The 22743-nt window shown below is 42.1% G+C and overlaps 1 protein-coding gene across 1 annotated transcript in view; it reads right to left on the bottom strand.

Moving 5' to 3' along the window:
* The window catches only part of MAN1C1 (mannosidase alpha class 1C member 1), a 92695-nt gene that overhangs the window by 55162 nt on the left and 14790 nt on the right, over positions 1 to 22743 (bottom strand). The window contains exon 3 of the mRNA XM_032789512.2: positions 13833 to 13929. Within this exon, the coding sequence (XP_032645403.2) occupies positions 13833 to 13929 (97 nt within the window). The remainder of the gene's footprint in view (positions 1 to 13832; positions 13930 to 22743) is intronic.

Genomic DNA, 22743 nt, shown 5'->3' with positions numbered 1-22743 from the left:
AGATCTTCCTGTATGATATCCTGGTCTTTTCTTTATTGGCAATACCTCCCAGCTTTGTGTCATCTGCAGACTTTATTAGCACATTCCCACATTTTGTGTGCCAAGGTCAGTAATAAAAAGATTAAATAAGATTGGTCCCAAAACCAGTCCCTGAGGAACTCCACTAGTAACCTCCCTCCAGCCTGACAATTCACCTTTCAGTATGACCCAATATAGTCTTCCCTTTAACCAGTTCCTTATCCACATGCTAAAAATACAATCAGATAGATGAACATTTGCAGTGACAGCAGCGGATATTAATTTTCTTGCGACTACTTGACAATTATCTAACAGATTCATCAGAAATCCATCCATTTCACTCCTGTCAGAGTATGCACTCAAGACATTGCAAAAGCAACCACCACCCCAAACAGTGCACACCTATATCAAGGGGACAACTAAGAGATAAGGATACATACTTCTGAAATAAATTACATTATTCTTGCCCAAAGTGAGGAAAAATAAAAGCACTGATCATTTCCTGCCAACACTCATAGAAAACACGAGGGTAGGTAATCCTATTGTACGAGGCTTGGGAACGGGATGTCTTATTGTACAGAGCTACAGAATGTCGGCAGAACTTTGAGAGAGCTGTTTGCCAAATGAGGATACTCCACTTCCCATTGGAATAAGAAGAATTCTAAAGACCACGTTAATAAGATCTGTCCAAACATCTGGCCACAAGACATCTCAATCTGTTTTTCTTTGTTAACACGAGTTGATCCTCTGAATTCACAGGAAGTGTTAATGAATCACAATGCTACCTGTACTGTACAATGTGTGTCAGCATATGTGCTACACAGTTACCAGGTAAACCTGGCACCAAATACAGAAGAGCCCCAGGAGATTTAGCTATTTGGTTGCTAAGCTCAAATTCAATACTGTAAGTGGATTCGTCCAGCTGGGGAGGACATCGGTTTTTTGTATTATAAACCATTCATGGTTTTCAAATCTCAATCTCCCCCAAAGAATTAAGTCTGTTGTTCAAAAGAATTGTCTGCTGTCTCTCTCTGAACAAGGGCAGTTGGGTGCCGGGGAGGAATAAAAAGAAAGATATTCAGTTAATTTAGAAAGCTGACCATGGCAAGGTAAACTACAACGGGAAGTCAGGATGACCAAAGCCATTTGACAAGATTCTTATTGTGCACTGAAAAGGGAAGGCGCTCAATAGGAAAGTTAAATGCACAGCATAGTAACAGTACCTTTACCTTGACAGTGCTAGTGGTGTCTGATCCCAAAGTTTAATCCTCTGTGCCTCAGTTTCTTCATCTGTAAGACTCATCTTTGGGTGTGTGAAGATCTTCTGCTGACAGGCATTGTGTGTTGTGTAAAGTATTATCAAATCATCCCAAAATTCCTGGAGATCAAATTGAGCTACTTTCTATTCGAGAGCTGCTGAAGGGAGACACTGGCTGTATTGGACGTTAAGGGCCTAGTGCACATCTGCAATGGAGAGCTCAGCGAGAAATTGAAAGCATTATTGATACAAATACTCCTCTGGGAGAGCGGTTTCCTGTTTCATTTCTGCAACAGTGCTTGAATGTTAGTGAAATTGACATGATTCTTTCTTGCAAAGTTAGGTTATTTGATAACCAGTGAGGAGTAAGGTTGGATACACTGGTTCAAACAGGTTAAGTAAGGGATGGGGGACAACGCACGTACAATTGGAGTGAAAAGCTTCTAGTTTCTCTTCTGTCTGTTTGAAATTACTTTTAGTCTGGTTAAAGGTAACAGGATTCTCTTTTTATTTTTTCTTCACATAGCACCCTGAGGGACTGCATCAGTTAATGAGAGGGGCCTCAGCAGGCCTATTAAAGTGAACACACACATCTCATCTAAAACAATTATCCATGGACTTCAAGAGACATAGCTAGCAGTTAATGAGCAGAGGCTGCTAATTCATCTTATTATTCAAGAGAGAGAGACTTTGCTAAAAAAATCAAAAAGAAGGTGCCCTTCCAATTTCCAAAGACATTTTCCAAAAGGCAGAAGCATATGTGTTATGACAGGAAAGGAGAGAAGCCACTTGTAACGCTAGACAAGATGTCCCCCTCAGTGGATGATACAGAAGATTCATTTGGAGGCGCTTCTTAGAGCGGAGAGAGCATTTTAGTTTGGGAGAGGAAAAGTACCTATGTGATGCTCTGTAACCCAGGGGGCCTGAGAACTCAACCCTTGTGATGGGTTTATAAATGAACAGAGACCATCTGGTGCAGGATAAAGCTTCTCTCTCCCTCAAATACAGATAATTCTGTTGTTCCATGTACAGCTGAACGGGAGGTGCGGTGCCTGGAGACCAGGGCCGGCTCCAGGCACCAGCGAAGGAAGCAGGTGCCTGGGGTGGCCAATAGAAAAGGGGCGGCACTGCAGGGAGTAAAGGACCTGCCACTTTCTCCTTCTTCGGTGGCAGCTCAATAGGGTTTTCCTTTTTTTTTTTTTCCTTTGCCACTTGGGGCGGCAAAACAGCTGGAGCCGGCCCTGCTGGAGACGCGACACACTTTAAAGATGAGCTGCTTCTTTCTGGCTAAAACCGGCAGTATTAGAAATGGTTCTTTGGGCCCCGCCCTGCAAGGTTCCAAATACCCGCCTAGCTAGCTCAGCGCCTCCTATCTCAGCGAAGCCAAGGGGAATCGTGGCATGCCAACAAGCATTTCACAGGATCCGACTCTTAGAGATGGACTAGAGTGAGGGGGAGAGAAGGAACTTCTATTTAAACGGCTTTCTGACGGCTCTGACATACTAACTGCAAAACCAAAAAGCTACATTAACAAGCAGTATGTTAGAATTAGAATTTTGGTTGTGCAGAGGCATAAGAAAATTCAAAATACTGATTCCCACAGCAACCAGAACTCAGCCCGCCTGGCATAAGAAACACTTTATGCTATTATAAGATGCTAATGTTAATGCCTACTGGCTAAATTTTGTCCTCAGATACATGGATAGAGCTTCAGTGAAATCAATGGAAGCCCTTCTACCCTTAGCCAAGGGGAAAACTCAATTCTTAGTTCCTACATCCCTGAATTATTTGCTATCACATGCAGAAAACACCGTGTACATTGCTTTTAGGGATTCATATGTGCAATATGGCTGAGTTATGGCTTCTGTGAGCACCATCGCTTGGAATTTAGTGATTTTTAAGCACAAAGTTTCAACCAGAATGTTGTAATCACATAGTATGTCTCCCAGAAGAAAATACAGCCACATGTGATCATATGTTCAAATAAAAGCATTGTGGCAAAAAATGAAAAATATACTTATGTGCTTTTAACTGCCTGTTTGTAAATCTCAGCAACCATATGCACTATACATCACAACTGGTATGGAAAATGAATCATGCCCTTATGACATCATTTTCATCTACAGCATCTTGATTTTCCTCAATCAGTTTTTAACTCAAGTCCAGCACAATCCGCTTTTCCACTGGGGAATCACATGCAGCATGTATTATGGTGCATTAGAACTTTTGAGAACAAAGTACCACAAAATGTCTGAACAATTTTACTACGAACAAAAAAACCATGCTGACAACTCAGGAAAAGGCTGAAGAGATTTTCTTCAAACTTCTGCAAAAATTTTTTTTTTTTCCTTTTTATCTTTTGGGGAGAGAACACACCAGAGAAGTGTAATCTCGAAATAGAATATTTTTAAGAAATCGTGAGGGTCTTAGAATTAAAGTGCCTGCCACGTGAAGCTAACTTTGAAATCATTGACAAATGAGATATGAAAGTTGATGTCCTACGCGATGATGCTAAATAGGTATTAAACAGGACAAGCAATTTTCAGCTCTTTCATGCTAAAAGAAGGCATGTTTCAGAAAGATAAGAGAATACAAGGAATGAAGGAGGATACCTAGAGAAATTACACAGAACACAATGCTGTAAAAGAAGCAATTCTACATGGGATCACCTGGGGGGTGAATGAAAAACAGGCGAAGTCTCGCACTAATCTAGATGAATATTCTGTGAGAAAAATAATTAAAGTTTAAGGCACTTAGGTAGCACCACAAAAAACACGATAAAGGAGTTAAGCCCTAAAATTAAAAGCTGACACAGCAAGATCAGTTCTGACCCTACCTAGTCTCTTGGAAGCTCATTTTTGAAAAAGACGGATAGCAGTGAATTAAATATAAAGAGGAGAGATGGGCTTCTTGCTGCATAATTTATATCTACCTCTTCTTTATCAGCAGACAAGGGGAAGTCAAATGCAGAATTAAAAATAAATAAATAAAAGCTGTAATGCTAGAGACCACAAGATATTTCCAATATATATATATATATACACACACACACAAATAATAATGTCCTAAATTTGTTCCAATTCTCTGTCGAGTTTCTGGTGTTCTTCATCTTTTCTAGCAGGGAAGGGTGCTCTGGTTGGGGAGGAGGCAGAAGAGAGCACCACACAATGCCCATATTTCTAAAAATACCATTCGGGACATAATTCTTCTTCAGGAACTCAGAAGTCACACAAGCTGCAGCTCCATTCATCCAGTCAGATCTGCCCGGGACGGACCACTCCTTCCATGTAAGCTCCTTGGGGCTGTCTTTTTTTGTTCTGTGTTTGTACAGAGCCTAGCACTATATGGTCCTACTCTGTGACAGGGGCTCCCAGCCATTACAGTAATAGAAATAATAAATAAAGATCTACGTGAGTCCTGGTGACTTCACTGAGAGTCTGCAAAGGCCCATCCATGTCAATTCAACTGCAGCTTAGGGTTTACATAATGAAATGTACAAGAGATAATGAAAAATACAGTCCCCTGCCGAGAAAATGCACACACCGAGAGGCCACGTTCTGGTTCTTGTGCGCACAAGTGAGAAACGCAGCAGGCATAAGCAGAGCATAACCGTTAATACACTTGTTATGGCTCCTCTAATATTCGAAGAGCTCACACTTCATAGCTCCTCCCAGGACTAAGCCACACAGGAGAGTTTCAGGGAAAGGTTTATGGGTCAGGACAGGTGCCACTGGTTTTACTGCATTGGAATCATCAGCTGCCTATGTACCTTCCCCCACTGGGATCACTCATATCCCTGGCACAGCCAGTCGCGCATGGTCTGTCTGGACACTCCAGGGCTGGCCCAAATTACAAGTGTGGAATAACACAACATATACTCTTTTTTCCACACACAAAATATATTAATTCACTGAATTAGGGCAGCCAAAGTGCCTAGCCCACCAATGCAATGTATAAAAAGCAGAGCCCCCGATCCACTCCACCCGATCCAGACACCCTGATCCATCCATCAGTTCTTCTCAACCTCAACTGCCTCCCTACCAACTACCCACGGCCCCCAAGCTGAACAATTATCGTACTGCCTAAACTCTGATGTTCACTAATTATAGGCCTGTGGTGTTTTATGATTAATATAGGGTTGTTATGACTTGCCTAAGCTATCCTGTGTGTGTTTGTGTCTGGGTAAGTTAGGGATGTATGGCACCTGATTGCACATAGTGACTGGAAGATAAGTTTGCCTAAACGTTTAAGAAAGAGATCTGGTAATCTATGGATGGGTGATCTATGCTGTCAGTGACTGTTCTACATTTGCCATTCAGTTCTGTAAATCCTGCATTAAAATTAAGTCAGCCTTTGGTTTGCTGTATATATGACTGGCGTTGATGTTGCAAATCTCAATGCTGCCAGAATCGCTACCATCATCTCCATAATACTGAAAAGAATCAGTCCGTAGTCCAACCATCCCCATTATTGGATGGACACCTTGTAATCACAGGCTTGAGATCGGTGAAGACTGGACAATTATTTCTGCATAATTAGAGTCCAGAACGAGGCCCAAAACAGCCATAAAAGGATAGTTTTTCTTTAAATATTTTTTAAAAACAGGTTCACTGCATTTTAAATAAGCCTTTTAGGGCTGAGACAAAGAAAAACAGATAATTACAGCCCAGCATTGGTTAATATCCTTGTCTACAAGAGTGCAGGGCTGCTATAACACTGCTCCTTTCTTGCATACTAGTATACGTTCTTCTGTTTAGTATTTCCCAGCCATCTAGAAAAGAGACTGGATACTACTCTCTAGTCACAATCTTTGAACAGGAATTTCTTCCTTGATAGGTTTTTATCTGCAAGTTTATATTAAGACAGAAAATTTGATGTCACTATGTACAACCATGGTACGCTCACACCTTGAAGACTATATGAAGTTCTGGTTGCCTCATCTCAAAAATATGTATTAGAATTGGAAAAGGTGCAGAGAAGAGAACAAAAATGATTATGGTGATGGAACAGTTTCCATACGAGGAGAGATTAAAAAGACTGGGATTGTTCAGCTTAAAAAAAAAAAAAAAAAAAAAGACAATTAAGGGGGGGTTATGACTGAGGTCTATAAAACCAAGAATGGTGTGGAGAAAGTGAATAAGGAAATGTTATCTACCTCTCCACAAAACACAAGTATTAGGGGGTCACCCAGTGAAATTAATAGGCAGCAGGTTTAAAACAAACAAAAGGAAGTATTTCTTCACACAGTATACAATCAGCCTGTGGAACTTGTTGCCAGGGGATGTTGTGAAAGTCAAAAGTATAACTAGAATAAAAAATATTAGGTAAGTTCATGGAAGACAGGTCCGTTAATGGCTATTAGCCAAGATGGTCAAGGATGTAACTCCATGCTCCCTAAACCTCCAACTGCCAGAAGCTAGGACTGGATGATAGGGGATGATCACTAGATAAATTGCCCTGTTCTGTTCATTCCATCTGAAGCACCTGGCATCGGCCACTGTTGGCAGACAGGAGACTGGGTTGGATGGACCATTGGTCTCACCCAGTATGGCCATTCTTATGTTCTTACTAGCTGTTTTTCTGAGAGTTTTTTTTTCTGTGCAGAATGTTTTCAGCAAATTTGAAGATACTTTCCTGGGTTTTGGCTTCATTAAATTGAAAACTCAGCCCAGGATCATCGGATAGTTCATAAAGCTCTTGAGGAAACATGGGATGATTAATGGTTTTATACTGATGTTTTTGTTGCCTGGTTTTCTGCTATCAAAATCCTGCAGTCAACACTTCTCAGATGTCCACTGTATCTAAAGGGCTGAACTAACACTCTAGAGCAGGGTTAGGCAACATATGGCACGTGTGCCAAAGGCGGCATATGAGCTGATTTTCAGTAGCACTAACACTGCCCGGGTCCTGGCCACCGGTCTGGGGGGCTCTGTATTTTAATTTTAAATGAAGCTTCTTAAACATTTTTAAACCTTATTTACTTTATTATATAACTAAACTAGTGTTGTAGGTATATAGACTTATAGAGAGAGACCTTCTAAAAACGTTAAAACGTATTACTGGCACGCGAAACCTTAAATTAGAGTGAATAAATGAAGACTCGGCACAGCACTTCTGAAAGGCTGCTGACCCCGGCTCTAGAGCGAAGCATGCACAGACTTTGGAATTTGCATCTGAACTTTCCACTGTGGGCCAAAATCTTAGGAATCTGGGTTTTGGGGTTTTGAACCTGAAACTCAAAGCTAAATTCAGGGGAGGGAAGGACACACGATTCAGATCCAATGTTTGCACAACTGCCTGTAATACAGAATCGCACTGGGTCTGATGCAAGGCCCACTGGAGTCAACTGGAGCTTTGACTTACCAGGCTTCAGATCAGGCCCTAAGATTGTACGTGACATTAGCACCATACTGGGACAATTTGGAAGCTTGCCAAGGTGGCTTTGGATACCGGTTTGTGTTTATTGCAGCATATTTTTGCTTTGAAGTATTTTATGGCCTTTATATGCATAAAAAGTCCCCCAACAAACAAATTAACAATTCAAGTTGATTTATGCACTGTCCTCACATGGCTCTTTACTGCTTTGCTAATTAAGCAGTATAATGAGCCATGGCACATATCGTGTTGGGAAGCCTTCAGAGCACTGAGAATCTCAAGGCCTTTGACTACCAAAGAAGGACAAGGTCTAATCACAATGCCCAGAATACGAACTGGTTTTAAAGGTGTGTGGGGGGAGGATTTTAGTTACAATGTACCGTAGAACAGCAAAGAAGGCCTATCTTTTACTCCCTGGACCATCAGGGCACAGAAGTGCCACAAAAGCAAGGACTGTAGCCCATTGTGGGGCTGTGGGATGCTGAACAGCTAATGAGCACATTCAGGGCTTTTAAAAGGCATTTGTGTGTTTGAGGGAACCACGACCCTCACCACAATCTGGAGAAGAGAGATGCACGTATGCAGCTGCTGGAAGGTTAAAGATGTGCCTTGTTTATCTGGAAGGATCAACCTCTGGCAGGTTAGGGGGTGGGGGGAGACAAGGATAAATGTCAGTTCCAATATTAATCATTAACAAATACCCACTGACTCTGTTGTTTGGATGGATATCCTAGATCACTGCTTCATACTGACAGGAAACAGGCTTGTTGCTACGGATTTCAGTGGCAGCAAAAATAGTGTAAATACAAAATGTCCTTCCTTAAAAAACAACATTCAACTGGGTAATATGTTACTTTAAAAAAAAAAAAAAAAAAAAAAAAAGAGGCTAACAGTGTTCCAGAAGAACGGAAACATCTTCATTAGCACTGCAGGGGGGTGGTGATGGAATATTTCTCTCCTTAAAAAGCACACGAAGCAAACTGCATAATGTGATAGTCAGAGGGAATAATTCTGGATGCAAACTCAGAGAACTATTATTTTTTTAATCACATAAAATGACACTTCAGGGTTTTGCACTTTTGTGATCACAGGGAAAGAGGCACCTACTCGAGCCAAAAACAGCTCCACAGAGAAAGCATGCATTTCTCTTCTTGTCGCTTGAATGTCTCTAGTTCATATTTTCATCCAATTACCTTTCCTGCATTAAATACACATACCTGAATGCCTATTGCATCTGACTGGCTGATTGCTCCCTTCCTGTCTCCTGTAAAAATCAATGACAACAAAATATGCTCTGTGTAAGCTCCAAAGCTTGTCCCTTTCACCAACAGAAGTTGGTCCAATAAAAGATATTAGCTCCCCCACCTTGTCTCTCTAATATCCTGGGACCAACAAGGCTACAATAACACTGCAAAACAACAATATATGCAACCATTAGAAAAATGTGTGGTTCAAGCAGGGGGAGAAAAGATGGATCAAGTGACAGACAGCGGAATACGGAGCCTTTTATATCTAAGTAACCTGTGTGAATTCAGCAGTTCATGTTGGTGGTGACCAAAAGTTGCTACGTTCCATGACAGTTCAGGAGTTCATGTGGAATGAGTTTTGGTGGTCTCAGGCCAGTGGAGAAGAGTCCATATAACACTGGCATTCATTGATCCTTTAGACGGCAGTCTCAGAGGGACCAAAGATCAAAAGGCTGCTGGATACTGAGCAGCCCCGTCACCTCTCCAGGTGATCAATCTATCCAGGTTAGGGCTGAGGCATGCTAGAAGGCAGGGTTAGAAAGCTTGCCCTGGCACTGACCATGCTGTAATTATGTCAAAATCTACAGGACTTCAGCCTCCAAAACCTTCTTTTGGGTACCATTCTAAAGCACTAAATTAAATAAAACGTATTTTTTTAAAATCACCCTCTCCCCTCCCCCATGTCATTACAACCCCGCTCAACCCAGGGATTTGAAACAGCACCATTTCCAAGCAGCTGAAGCTGATAACATCCCATCTGCAAAACAAACCGTCAATACAGTTCAGGAAGCTCTCAAACCTCCAAGCCAAACAAATGAGCTGAGCCTATCCAGCCGCTCATTTTCCAAGAATTGTTGATACAGTATCTGGTATGCTGTTGTAGTCTGTCGCCAAACAGTTGAACATGGAGCAATCCCAGGGCTGTCTACAATCCTCAAGGATGAATTCTGAAAGTTTTACATCATTTAGACCTAGCTGCTGTCAGATCCTTGCCTTCTAGTACTGCTGACCTGACCGTGTCCTCAATGTGACAGTTGTCACATGCATTCACATCACAGAAACTTGCAAAGACTCACAAAGATGCACAAATTCAGGAGATGCTGAAAGCAGCAGAAGCCTTAACAAGACAATTTTAGGTGCTAAATGCAATATCCAGTTAGAGAAAAAAGATGGAGTTAGAGATGGCTATTTTTGCACCCAAACTAGCATATTAAAATGCTGTTAGATTCTGAAAAGTGGCTGTTTAACAGGATTGTGAGGTTCCACATTTATTTCCTGTCAGTGATTTCAGGGCAAATTGGCTCAGGTTACAAATCAAAAGATGGATTTTTCTAGCTGCCAGCACTGCATACACCGTGAAATATCTAAAAATCAAACTTCCTAACTTATCATTGTAATAAAGATTCTGCAATTAAAACTTAACTGACAATTCAAGTTGATGCATGAGGAGAAATGGAATCCAGCTTGTTTTCTATAGTTACATAAACTCTGCAAGATTAACAGGATTTAAGAACATTTTGTCCAAAAAAAAATAAGCAAGTATGACAGACACAGGAGCAGACAGAATAATAACTCTGTTATGGAATACTATTTATTACAGTGACAGGTGCATCAGAAATGCCTCGCTAGATAGTAACTTTGCCCTTCTCCAGCACTTTTACTCCAAGGATCTCAACATGCTTTACAGGTAGTGATTAGTTCGGACTCATAACACCAAAGAGAGGAACACCGGGAAATTGAGACAAAGAGGGGTTAAATAACTAGATCACACAGGCCTAAGCCACATTTGGGAACAGAATACATCCCTGTCCCTATCAATTTGTAGCCTTAGCTACATCCTCTTGCCCAGCCACACTTACACAGACATTTTTTCTAAACAAATATGCTTTGGGTCTGATCCTGAGAGGTGCTAGTAACCTGCAGTTCAGAGTCTTTAAGAATGAAGAAAAAACTACAGAGAATAATGAAAAACCTGAAGTTGTAGAAAAAAATTAGAGTGCAGGAAATTTAACATGACATGGGATTTATTCTTTCACCACAGAACATTCTCCAAGCCCTCAGCTGTGTGATTCAGCAATTCTGATGGCATTTGCTGGCAGCGCTACCACGAAGTTTATGTCAGTATGTTCTAAAATGAGTTCACCCCCTGCCCACCCCAGGTGAGCATGGAAGGTTGGGAGAGCAAAAAAGAGTCTTTACCAATAGCCCCTGGCTAGTGGTGTCGATCATAAGTTATTGCAATGGGGGTATTATTTGTACAAATGAACTGTACACAGAAAATTGGAAAGCCCTGGTAGAAGCTGATTATAAGAGAAGGATTTGGTGCATTATCTACCCATGTAAAAGCGTAAGAATAATTTGCCATGTCTGATCAGACCATTGGTTAAACAAGATTGGGCCACTGTCTCCGTGTCTATGCCATGCATGCTTCAGAGAAGAGAACCCCACCACCAAACCTGGCCACTGGTGTAATTCTAGAGGTCAGGAAGGAGTCTCTCTCCCTGATCCATGTATGAAGGGGGATCATATGGAAGACAAAATGGGCAGAGAACCTTTCACAGTCCTCACCGGTCCCCTTCTAAACAGAGCTGGTTTGCAGGAGAAGGAAAGAAAGTAACAGGTTTGGAGAGGGCAGAGGAAGAATTCTGCTCTGCTCGTTACTGGCTTTGTGGCTGGTCAGGCAGGTGCAAACACATCACTGTTCTACCATAACAGAAACAGAATCATCAGAAGGTGACTGTTCAGTTTGTATTTCTATTTTGACTTGCAAGAACATATTTGATGAAAAACAGTTCCCCCGCTTTTCTCAGGGTGAAGCTGCCGCTATCTGACGGTTCAGCTGTAAGTGAGCATCATGTACAGAACAGGGGAAAATCTATCATCCTTAAAGAACCTGAATATTTTTCAGTCACACAAACATATTCTAAAATAGCTCCCAAAAGGTGTCCTTCCTCCCACACAGAAGCAAGCAGCTGCAGGAAAAATCTCAGCTGAATGTTGACACCTCCGGTCAGGAGAATATCAGGATTGCCTACGGTACATCTGTGGTTTGGAATAAAAAGGCATGGTATGAGAAAAATCAGTATTCCCCTAATTTCTAAATGCATTTTAATACGACCGAGATGCCATACTCTGGCAAGGGACTGTTTAGTGCTTTATTTCTTTACTAAGCTGCAGTTAGAAAGGGAAAGAAGAAAAAAAAGCATATTAACAGTATGAAAGGCAGCATCTCTTCAGTGATTGTCTGCAAATACTTCTGCCCCAGAGAGTGTTTTCCTTGAGAGCCCTCACAGTCACGTTACAAGCAAGCATAAGCACCACCAATTGTTTTAGCATGATAAAAACATTTAAAACCTTTCAATATCCTTTGTCCGTTTACAGCTGCATTCCTTAAGGAATTCCGACAAGTTCATCAGAATGGAAAAGTTACAAAATGCCAAACTAAGTGACGCAGCTAAAGCAAATTCTAAACTAAAAAGCTGTGGCAGGATGTTCTTGGTATTGCTGGAGAATCGGGAGGAAGGGGGAGAGGTGGGTGAAATTGGTGCTTCTGAAAAATGGGATTGGGATAGCAATGACTGGACCAATGAAGCACAATGCAAGCGTCCCCAAGCTGCTCTGTCAGTTCATCTCTGGCTTTCACCCACGAAACTTAAAGAACTTCACTAATATTAATGAAGTAACCCTTCCCGTACTCTCCTGACATAAGTATTATCTCTGTTTTGCACAGAAAAGCAAAGTGCCTTGCCTAAGATGACATAAGGACTTTGTGGCAGCACTGCAAATAGATCTCCTGACCTCCAGTCCTGCAATGAAGCTACAAGACCATCCTTTCCACTCCTACTATCTGCTTCTGCAGTACTGAGACCCGACCCCCCCCCCACAGCTCTATCACTATATCTTAGCACTGAAATTATGCAAGTTATCACTCCTCCTACCCCTCAAAAATCTAATCTGCTAAAGAGAAAAATTATACAAGCCAGTAAACATACAGTGTAAAGAGTCTTTAATATTGATTCCCTTATTCAATATTTCACGAAGTCTACGTCCCCTCTCAACAGTGGAGCAGTAAGACAGAAAATAGAATTTGGTCAGATCCTGACGTTTACAAGTTGAGACAAACAGTAACGTTTTCAGGCTGAAATTAACTTCATGTTTTAGTGCAGAAATTGGTAGGTTTTGTAATTGCGCTGCATCTCTCCAAGACACACTTTGTGCTGAATGTAGTAAAAGTGATCAAGGCTGGGATTTTCCAAAGAGCTGAAGGAGTTAGATGCCCAGCTCAGTAGTGGATTAGCCACTGGGACACTGGGGCCCATGCCCAGGGACCCTGGCCAACTGGGGGGCCCTGGAAAAATGGGCACCCCATGCCCTGCTCAGCGCTCCTGGAGGGAAGTGGGGTCGGGGTGTGTGGGCTTGCCCCACTGTGCCCAGCGCTCCTACTGGGGAGCAGGGGAAGCCCCTGCAACCCAACCCCGCTCCCCACCAGGAGCACCAGGCAGGTGGAGTGGGGCAAGCCCCGCACCTTGACCCCACTCCCCCCGTCAGGAGCTCTGGGCAGGCAGGGGAAGCTCTCACGCCATGACCCTGTCCCTGGCAGGAGCACCAGACTGGCAGAACAGGGCAAGCCCCAATGCCCCAAGCTCGCCCCAACTCTCCCCAACAAGAGTGCCGGGGTGGGGGGGGGGGGCGGAAAGAGGCCCCCACTTGCTCTGGCCCAAGGTCCCACAAAACCATAATCCGCCTCTGGCCCAGCTTCAGTAGAATACTCCCAGAGGCTCCTTTGAAAATCCCAGATACTCATTTTGTTAAAATGGAAAGGGGAAGGAGGTTAAGGTTACACAGGCTTCTTCCCTGCAACAAGGGGAAAGGAGAAGAAACAGGAGTTTGCCGCATTATTACTGCTTTGCATTTACACGGTGGTGGCAACTTACCAAACATGTTACCAATGTGTCCATTCTTAGTTAGCGGTCGAAGTTCATTTTTTCCGAATGCATACCGTCTGTAATTATCCCAAGCAAACTTCATCATCTACAAAGAAATGGGGGGAGGAGTAATTAGCAAGACTATTGAAGTGAACTAAATTTCAATTTAATGCAGGGCTTGATCCTGATCAGTGCAGAGTCGTGCATCTTCTGGTGACCCACTAATTATGAAAGTCTCTATACACTGCTCTGAATACGTAAGAATCCTGCCTGAAATTCACATTCAGCACCATACTTTCATTATCCTACAGTATTTCAAGTTTGACAGGATGGACCCATAAGCTGTGAGGCATAATTTGGGATTGTGATAACATAGTAGGTGCCTGATTCTAACTTAATATCCAATACTTTGTTGTTAAAGTTTTGCATGAACATCAAATTATTTGAATTATCCCGTTTCAGCCAAGAACTTCTAAGATTTCATAATGCTAATTACAAATGGGTAAAATATAAATGCTAAGCTTGATGGGTCCAAAATTAATTCTCCAAAAGATATTACACATTTTGAGTTTTCACATTTCCTTATGATATTGATAGTGAACCATTCATCAGGTACAACAGTGTTAAAATCCCACCTGACCATTCGCCAAATGCAGATATATAAATATATATAACACTGAAAAGGAAGCAAGATTGGAATGTATCATGCATGTAAGAATACTGAAGTGAGCAAGAGAAGAAGCTGATCTTATCTTAAAAATAAACATTACTCAGTTTTAAACTTTCCCTAATGTTCAAGCTGAATTTTCATTTTTATTAATAGCAGATCTCCCTGCTTTTGAGGAAGAGGATGGAATCCATGTTATTCTGAAATCTTCCAAACAAGACTCAATAACATCTTCTCAAGATAGTTTTGTAGGAGCCCAGGACGACGGATGTCTTAGAGATCCCATCCAAGTCAAACAATTCTCTGACACAGAGCTGCCTGTGTTGGGAAGAACCTCCTAGAGGCCATTAAATTTGCCTTCCTGGGAGGATTCTAGGGCACTGGGTTTGGTACGACTCCAATACGTACATGCAAACAGTTTCTTCCTTCCACTTGCCTTTTTTGCTCTAACTGGCAGGGAAAATAAACTGACAAGTATCCTCCCTTAGCCAGGGAAGAGCAGGACTTTTGTCAGGTTCTAAGCAGCCACTTAAACAATGCCTCCTTTGATAAATCCACACAGTTCCAGTCAGATTGGTCTAAAACCTATGCTTTTCCTTAACTCCAGCCCTGGAATGAAGTCATATGGTGGATCTGAAGGTGGCTTTGGAGGCTCAACAGTAATCTCTATCTCTGCCCAACTAAGGCCACGTCTATACGACGCGCCATATCGGCGCATTACAATCGATTGCTTGGGGATCGATATATCGCGTCTCATCTAGACGCGATATATCGATCCCTGAGCGCGCTTATATCGATTCCAGAACTCCACCAAAACCAACGGAGTTCCGGAATCGACATGGCGAGCCGCGCACATTGATCCCGCGCGGTGAAGACGGGTGAGTAGATCGATTTTAGATAATCGATTTCAGCTATGCTATTCTCGTAGCTGAAATTGCGTATCTAAAATCGATTTTCGCGCGTCGTGTAGACACGGCCTAAGATAAGATTGTTCTTGTTAGAGTGAGGGATTTAAAGACTGTAGGTGAACTGTGGAGAAGGAGCAATTAAAACAGTCACGCCTATGTAACAGTGGCCAATGTCCATCTGTCCAGATTAGGGATCCTTGGACTATTTATTGCCCAAATATACAGGCTCCATTAGTCTAATATTCTTCCAGCTGTTTTGATCCCCTTGTTGTCCATCCTTCTCCAGCTGAACATTTCTCAAACCCAGCATAGCGAGCATCTGCCTTCATTAGCACACACACACACACAAAAAGCCAATGTTTTTTTTCTTTTTTAAACATCTAGCTTCCAAAGTAAAGTTTCACAGGGCTGGTCATACGAATAAGGATAAACATTCGCAGAGCTGACTGATAACATTCAGACTCCAGCACCGCCAGAAGGAGGAATTTTGGATGAATAAGTGAAGCCATTTTGGCTTTATAAATTCTGTGTGGGATGAATTAGTCACTAGAGCTCATTGATTCTAGGAAGCTAAGACTTAACGACCAACAGAGCAACAACCTCCTGTAAAAGGCACTTGAGTATGCATCAATCATATGACTCAGGGTTTTCATTTTTTCTAGGTCGATGCTGTTTTCCAGTGACAGTATTATTTTAATAGGGGGTTTTCATTATTTTACTATTTCTGTACTAACGCTTTTGGGGAAAGCTGGGGTATTGGGGAAAGCCGGGAGGGAGGGATAGCTCAGTGGTTTGAGCATTGGCCTGCTAAGCCCAGGATTGTGCGTTCAATCCTTGAGAGGGACATTTAGGGATCTGGGGCAAAAATCTGTCTGGGGATTGGTCCTGCTTTGAGCAGGGGGTTGGACTAGATGACCTCCTGAGGTCCCTTCCAACCTGATATTCTATGATTTCCCAGATGATACTAAGCAAAGCACCTTTATCCTCTTCTAATAAGGGTATGATCCTGTACTCCACTGGAGAGAGGGATGTTTTTCCAGAACCTTTCCAGGGGCCAGGTTCCCACAAAAAAAGTTTTCCTGTTGCTAGTGATAAAACCCACACATCAGCAAGGCAAGAGCTTGCAGGCAAGAGTGGTGAGAGATTGAGGACCTTTAGCTTCCCCTTTTAAATCACAACCAAAGAGGAAGGGAACACCCACTTAGCATACACACGCAAGTTCTACTTCGCTGGAACATTTCTGCTTTGTTGCTGAAAACTGAGCCAACTACATATTGATGATTATAATGAATATTCTGCAACGTGCATAACTAAGACTGGGATGAAAATCAGAGAGGGGGCAGAGTGGGTATCCTTCCCTGGATTTTTAAATACCTGCTACTAGGTATCTCTGATCCATTCCAAGAGGTGAAAATTTGTTTTTCAAAGTATGTTGGAGCCCCAGGATCTGTCCTCCCTGGTGCAGATTAACAGAAGCCAGAGAGGGTGAATTCTGCCAGCAGAGAAAAGGAAATTGCCCCAATTACCTCTCTTTCAATTTGGTAGCAGAATTTTACAGGAGCACCCCCCGTCCCTTCCACCACCAGACGTTTCATACAAGTAAAGCCAGAGGACTTCAGGAGTAATCTCCAAGGTTTGCTCACTTTAACATGCCACCCCAAAATGCTGTTTTTGGAGCCTGCTCCCCCACTCATTAGGCTAGATTGGTTCTTTTCTCCTTCAAAATGGTTGACCAAGCAAATGAAGTTAAATTTGTCATGCAGTTCTGAAGAGCCTCAGTATAAAATGATTCCTGCTGGCTGCAATGCCTGAAACTTTCTTTTCCTGTTATGTTCTGGGCTGATAATCAGACAGAGGATGGGCTAGATTTGGCATGCTGCCTAGATATATTGAAGGACTGCTGTCTTCTCCTTTGTGTGAGAAAAATTTCACTTGCAGTTTTTAAACTCTGGTATCTTTCTGTGATAAGATCCACAATGTGGCTCTGTCTCAGACTTCAGGATCAGGATTTCCTCCCTCTGATCACTGGTCCAGAAGCAGTGATTGAAAAAGTTTAACCACAACAAAAGTTCACAGTTCTACCAACTCAGCCATTTTGCGGCAGCCATTCCAGGCCAAGTTTAGCAGCACATCTCATGAACTCCTAGAGTTAAGAGATTAATTGCACCTCAGAAAGTGGGGATTCTACATTTTCATATGGTATAGAGGACTGGTATTTAGCTCAAAGTTTTTAAGCAGTTAGTGGCCACTAAAGTCTAGCTGGAGTTGAAATAGGAAAGAAAAAATGCAAGATATGGTCTAGCTAATACTTAGTCCCACCTCTCGAGGTCCCTTCCAGTGCTATGATTCTACAGTTTTAAAATCTGATTTCTGATGAAATACCAAGGTTAAAAGTGAATGTTTTATACCATTCTAGCCACGGAAGATCATGATATATTGAAATTTAAAATGCCAACAAATATAAAGAGTTTTATGCAAACTGGTTAATAGTTTTAGATTTTATATTTTCTGCTACGCTGCATGCCACCTGACAATTATCACTCAGACCCTGAAGTGCAAACCACCCAGACTGTCAACTGATTTACAGCACAGATTCCAAGTCACAATTAAGCTTGTCAGACTGCCTTTCCTCTCTGTCTGACCTGCATAATCCACCTTATTTCCCTCAAAGAAATCCAGCTATACATTTAAATGGCATTGTCCATTTAAATATGTTTAAATACTTCTTTACGCATTTTACTAACACTTTGGATTTTTAAAATTTTCACTGTTGATATAATTCTCACAATTTTGCTCCGAATACTTTTTGCGCACCTCTCAGCGTAGATAATGGAAACCAATGATGGCCTCAATCCTGTAAACTGTTCTGCCTCGGCAGAGCCCCGTACCCATGCAGAGCCCCACTGACTTCAGTGGGTGGAAAGGTCGATTTGGACAGAACAGTTTGTGGGATCAGAGTCTTAGTTTCACTTGCAGGTTCCTAACACTGCAGTATTTGGGTTTCAAACATCACAGGGGAAAGCCTGTCAGATCTGCTTTCATTGCATTTTTTCTTAACCGTGAGGCGACATAAAACCTACATCTAATAAAAATAAGAGCTATTTTTAAAATGCTGGGCCAAATTTTTCTGGACAATGGTCCTTTAAATACTGCAGCAAGATATATTACAAGTGTTTAATATTTATACTGACACGTCACCCGCTTCTATTTCTGCTGAAGCTGAACGAAGATACCGTGGTGGCACCTACATTGTTACCATATTTCCTCAGATTCGCTCCCTTCCTTTAATTTCTTTCCATTTGTTTGGCAAGTCTTGACTCAGTAAGAATTTGCATATATGACCAACAGAGCACTTTCTGCATGTTTATTTAGTGAATCAAATTCAGGGGTAGTCCCAACTGGCGGGGGGTGGGGGGGGAGGCAAGATTGACCAGACAGAAATTGGGGGGGGGTGGGGGGGGGGGCTGTGCCCTTCTTGCCACAAGGCCCCACACCTCCATGGTTCCATCCCCTCCGTGGCCACGCCCCATTGCCACGTCAGAGGCCGGAAGCTGGAGCCAGGGAGTGCGGGGCTGTGACTGCTCGCAGCTGGTAAGAGCTGCCCAGGTGGGAGGACCCAGCTCTGGGGCTGGCAGAGCCCTTGAGGTGCAGCATGCAACCACTGGAAGTGGGGCCCAGGAGCCCAAGCTGGAGGGAGTCAGTCCAGCCTGCTGTGGGGAGCCCCAGATGCTCCACCGCCCCAGTGGGTGGGGACATGGGCCAGGGGCTGTTTTTGGGCACCCCAACCCGCTGCCCAGGCTTACTTCTGCTATGAGGCGGCTACAGGAGGCGGGGATGGTAGAAAGCCTAAGGCAAATTTTGAGGTGGCTATAGCCCTTGCAACCCCCCACACCTCCAGCACTGCCCTGCTCAAATTAACAATAAAGTTCTATTAAAAATCCTACCATGTCAAGCTTTCATTGGTTCCTTGCTCTAGCGGTGCTTTTATGGTTCCAATCCAGGACTGGATAGCACAGAACACACTGGACAAGTGTCATTTGCACTTCCTATCCCTAAGCATTAGGAAGCTTGATTTTCAGAACTGTTGAGAGTGTAGGTTCGCTGACTTCAAATGCAATTGAGGGCACTCAACATATGTGAAAAGTCAGGCTTTGGCTTCCAAATGGTATCGTGGCAGGGAAAGAAGAAGGCCAATAACTAGAAATTTATACAATAAAAGCAAATCAGACAGTTGTGTGAGCTAGGCAGCTTGCTAACATGCAGATGAAGAACCCTCAGGGTATATGATGAAGAAACAGGGTCCAAGATAAAAACTTCACCAAAGAAATGTTTTGCCAAACAAATATTCTACCGCGGCAATGGGCATGCCCAATACTTCAGATGTGATGTAATATATGCATATTTAACTAATTAAAAACCCTGGGTTAAACCTGCTTGTAAAAGCAGAGAGGATCAGCGAGAAATCAAACTCACATTTGCCTCCTCATGTCAGCCCTGTATGATTTTGAAATGCAGAGCATTTCCAAACAGCTATTTGATTAGTTTTATCCATCTAGGCTAGGATAATTAGTAAATGCCTAAGAGATGAAATTTAAATATGCCAACCAATCAGTCCATTTCAAGAGCTTCCCATGAACATTATACAAAGCAATTATCTTTACAAGATAACCACTTTCATGGCTCCTTTGCTTTTAAAAAAATCCTTACCCATCAGCGCCCTGTAAAACATTTAAACGATCACACTACCCACAAAATTCCAAGTTGGGGTTTTCCAACAGCAATTCTTTTTGTTGGTGCTTGTTTTTTAAATTATTATTAACAGAAGCTTCCCACTTTTTGCTATTCAAAACTGGTAGGTTTTTTCCTCTTTGTCTTTTTGGTGAAGATCAGCAGCAGTAGCAGATAGGACCTAACCTTTTCTGCCTCTAGCTTGGTAGATCATATCAGACAAAACCTGACTTTTTCTGACGCCAACCTTTTAGGTCACTGAAATTAGCTCCCGTTCCTATTGCAGATTTCTCACCTGCAGTACATTGCGGTATATTTTTCCCACTCTGCAAAAAATAGTTTTCCTGACAAAACTATGTAGTAAAAGGTATAACGTGCTGTCACTGTCTCACAGTAAAAGAGGGGTGAGACCATATCCTAATTTCACTTGTTTACACTGGTGTAAATCAGGAGTAATTTCACCAAAGTCAAGGGAGCTGCACTAGTGTAAACTAGCGCAAGATTAGTATCAGGCCCCTAGTTATATATACACACAAACCTCAGTGAAGAATTCAACGATGGACTCAAATTAAAAAGCTTTACCACAGAGCCATTGTCCTTCTGGGTCACTTTCAGACCTATTTATTTTGAAAGCATCCTTAGAAGTCATTCTGCATAATATTTGTGTTGCTAAATGTTTTGGCACTTGGCTACCAGGTTTCATTTAACCAGGCACTTAATAACCACCGGCCTTTATTTCATGATTATAAAAGCCTGTAACTAGCAGAACAGACACTGCTACAGCACTACATGAAGAAGTTACTAGGCAACATGCAGAAATGGACAGCAACACTGATAATCCATTCTAAAGTAATTACATTTTATAATTAAAGATGACTGTAAATCCAATAGATCCTAACAGGAACTTGAGCAATTCAGAGATACCCTGGCTAACCTGTTTTAAAGCAGTCATGTTAGCTTCTAATCTTGAATAAAACACAAAGAGAATGGATATTTTCATTTAATAGGCCTTTGAGCTCCTGACAAGCATAATGTGTGTCATTTCTCTAGTCATTAGTTGGATCTTTTCTTATTTAACTAACTTTAACAAAACCTCCATTCATCTTTATTGGCACTGAGGAGGTGAGTACCCGGGATTAGAACTGGGAATGGAAGTTTGAACTCCTGATGGGAAATCTTGTTGCCACTGATGTCACTGGAAAAATCCATTCCCTGCTCTTCCACTAACTCTAGCTCCTCTGTGCCTCAGTTTACCTATCTAAAACACAGAGCTAAGCATTATTTCAGAGGGGTGTTGAAGTATAACAAATAAAAATGAACTACTACTATTAAACTGAATTTGAATGATACTGAATTCTGCATGTTCGCATGTAAGTAACATGAAAGGAATTAATTCTCAATATTCAACAAAGTAAAAATCATTATCTCAAAGCTTTTACAGGTGAGGAAAAAGCAGGCAGAGAGGGAAAGTGACTTGTCCAACATTACTCAAGACATCAGAGGCATTGTCAGGATTACAACTCAAAACTTAATTCAGATGCAGCCGGACCCCACTGGGACTTAATGCAGAGACAGGCGCTTAGCATAATGGGGTCCTTGATTGGTAATGTATGGATTATTGTGCTATCATATCAAGAGAGTGATACACCCCTAGTCAAATAGTTTATCTACGACAAGTTAACACCGGGATTATAGCATTCGTTCACATATGTTAAGGAAAGAAGGCACCACTGCAATTATCTATCCAGCCTCCTGCATAACAAAAGCCATGGAATTTCACCCCGCAAATTCCTGCATGAAGCCCAGTACCTGGTGATTGAATCTGCAAGGTATTTTTTAGAAAGACACCCAATGTTTGGGAAGGCCTCAAGTATTTTATAGACACTTCTGCAAGGATCCAGCTGATTCTTCCTCAATCACTGAGGAAGAAATCACATAGCCATGCCCAGAATCTTGAGCCATTCCCATGCCCCTGAGTGCTTTGAAATAGGATTTAAAGCTGAAACTTGACACTTTGCCAAATCTGCCGCTGAAGTGTAAATACACCAGCAGATACTTTAATTTATTAGCAGACATTAAGTAGATACTGTAAATCGTTTGCTACATGTACCTTTATTATCTATAAAATAAATACAATAATGTCAGTGAAGAGCTTTCTGCCTAGGACTTTTGTTGCATAGTCTTTAGGGTGCATCATCAAGCTACTTATATTAGAGATTTTTTTCCACCATTTTCATCTCTACTGAATAGGAAACACAAACAAGGCAAAAATTGCAGCTGGACTCTACAGCTGGAAAAATCTACAGCTGGAAGCACCAGATGAATTCATTAGAGAGTTAACTTTGCATAAGGAAAAGCAGGGCTGTGAGGGGGTGAGATCATGGGCCAGAAAGGAGTTAATAGCCAGTTAATTACAACACAGGTACAACTGATGTACCTAATAAGTTGCTTCTCAGCCAGAGGGGCAGGACTGGGAGGCATCAGGTGACAACTTAATGGACATCTGGCCCTTATAAAAGGGGAGAGCATTTGCTCTGAAGGGAGGAACCAGAGGCACTTCCCTGAAGTGACCTGAGCCAGAAGCTGCAGGAAAACATGCACCCTAGACAGATGCAGT

The sequence above is a fragment of the Chelonoidis abingdonii genome, chromosome 25 (assembly GCF_003597395.2).
Source record: "Chelonoidis abingdonii isolate Lonesome George chromosome 25, CheloAbing_2.0, whole genome shotgun sequence".
Lineage (NCBI taxonomy): Eukaryota > Metazoa > Chordata > Testudines > Testudinidae > Chelonoidis > Chelonoidis abingdonii.
This window is presented reverse-complemented; position numbering and strand designations above follow the sequence as displayed.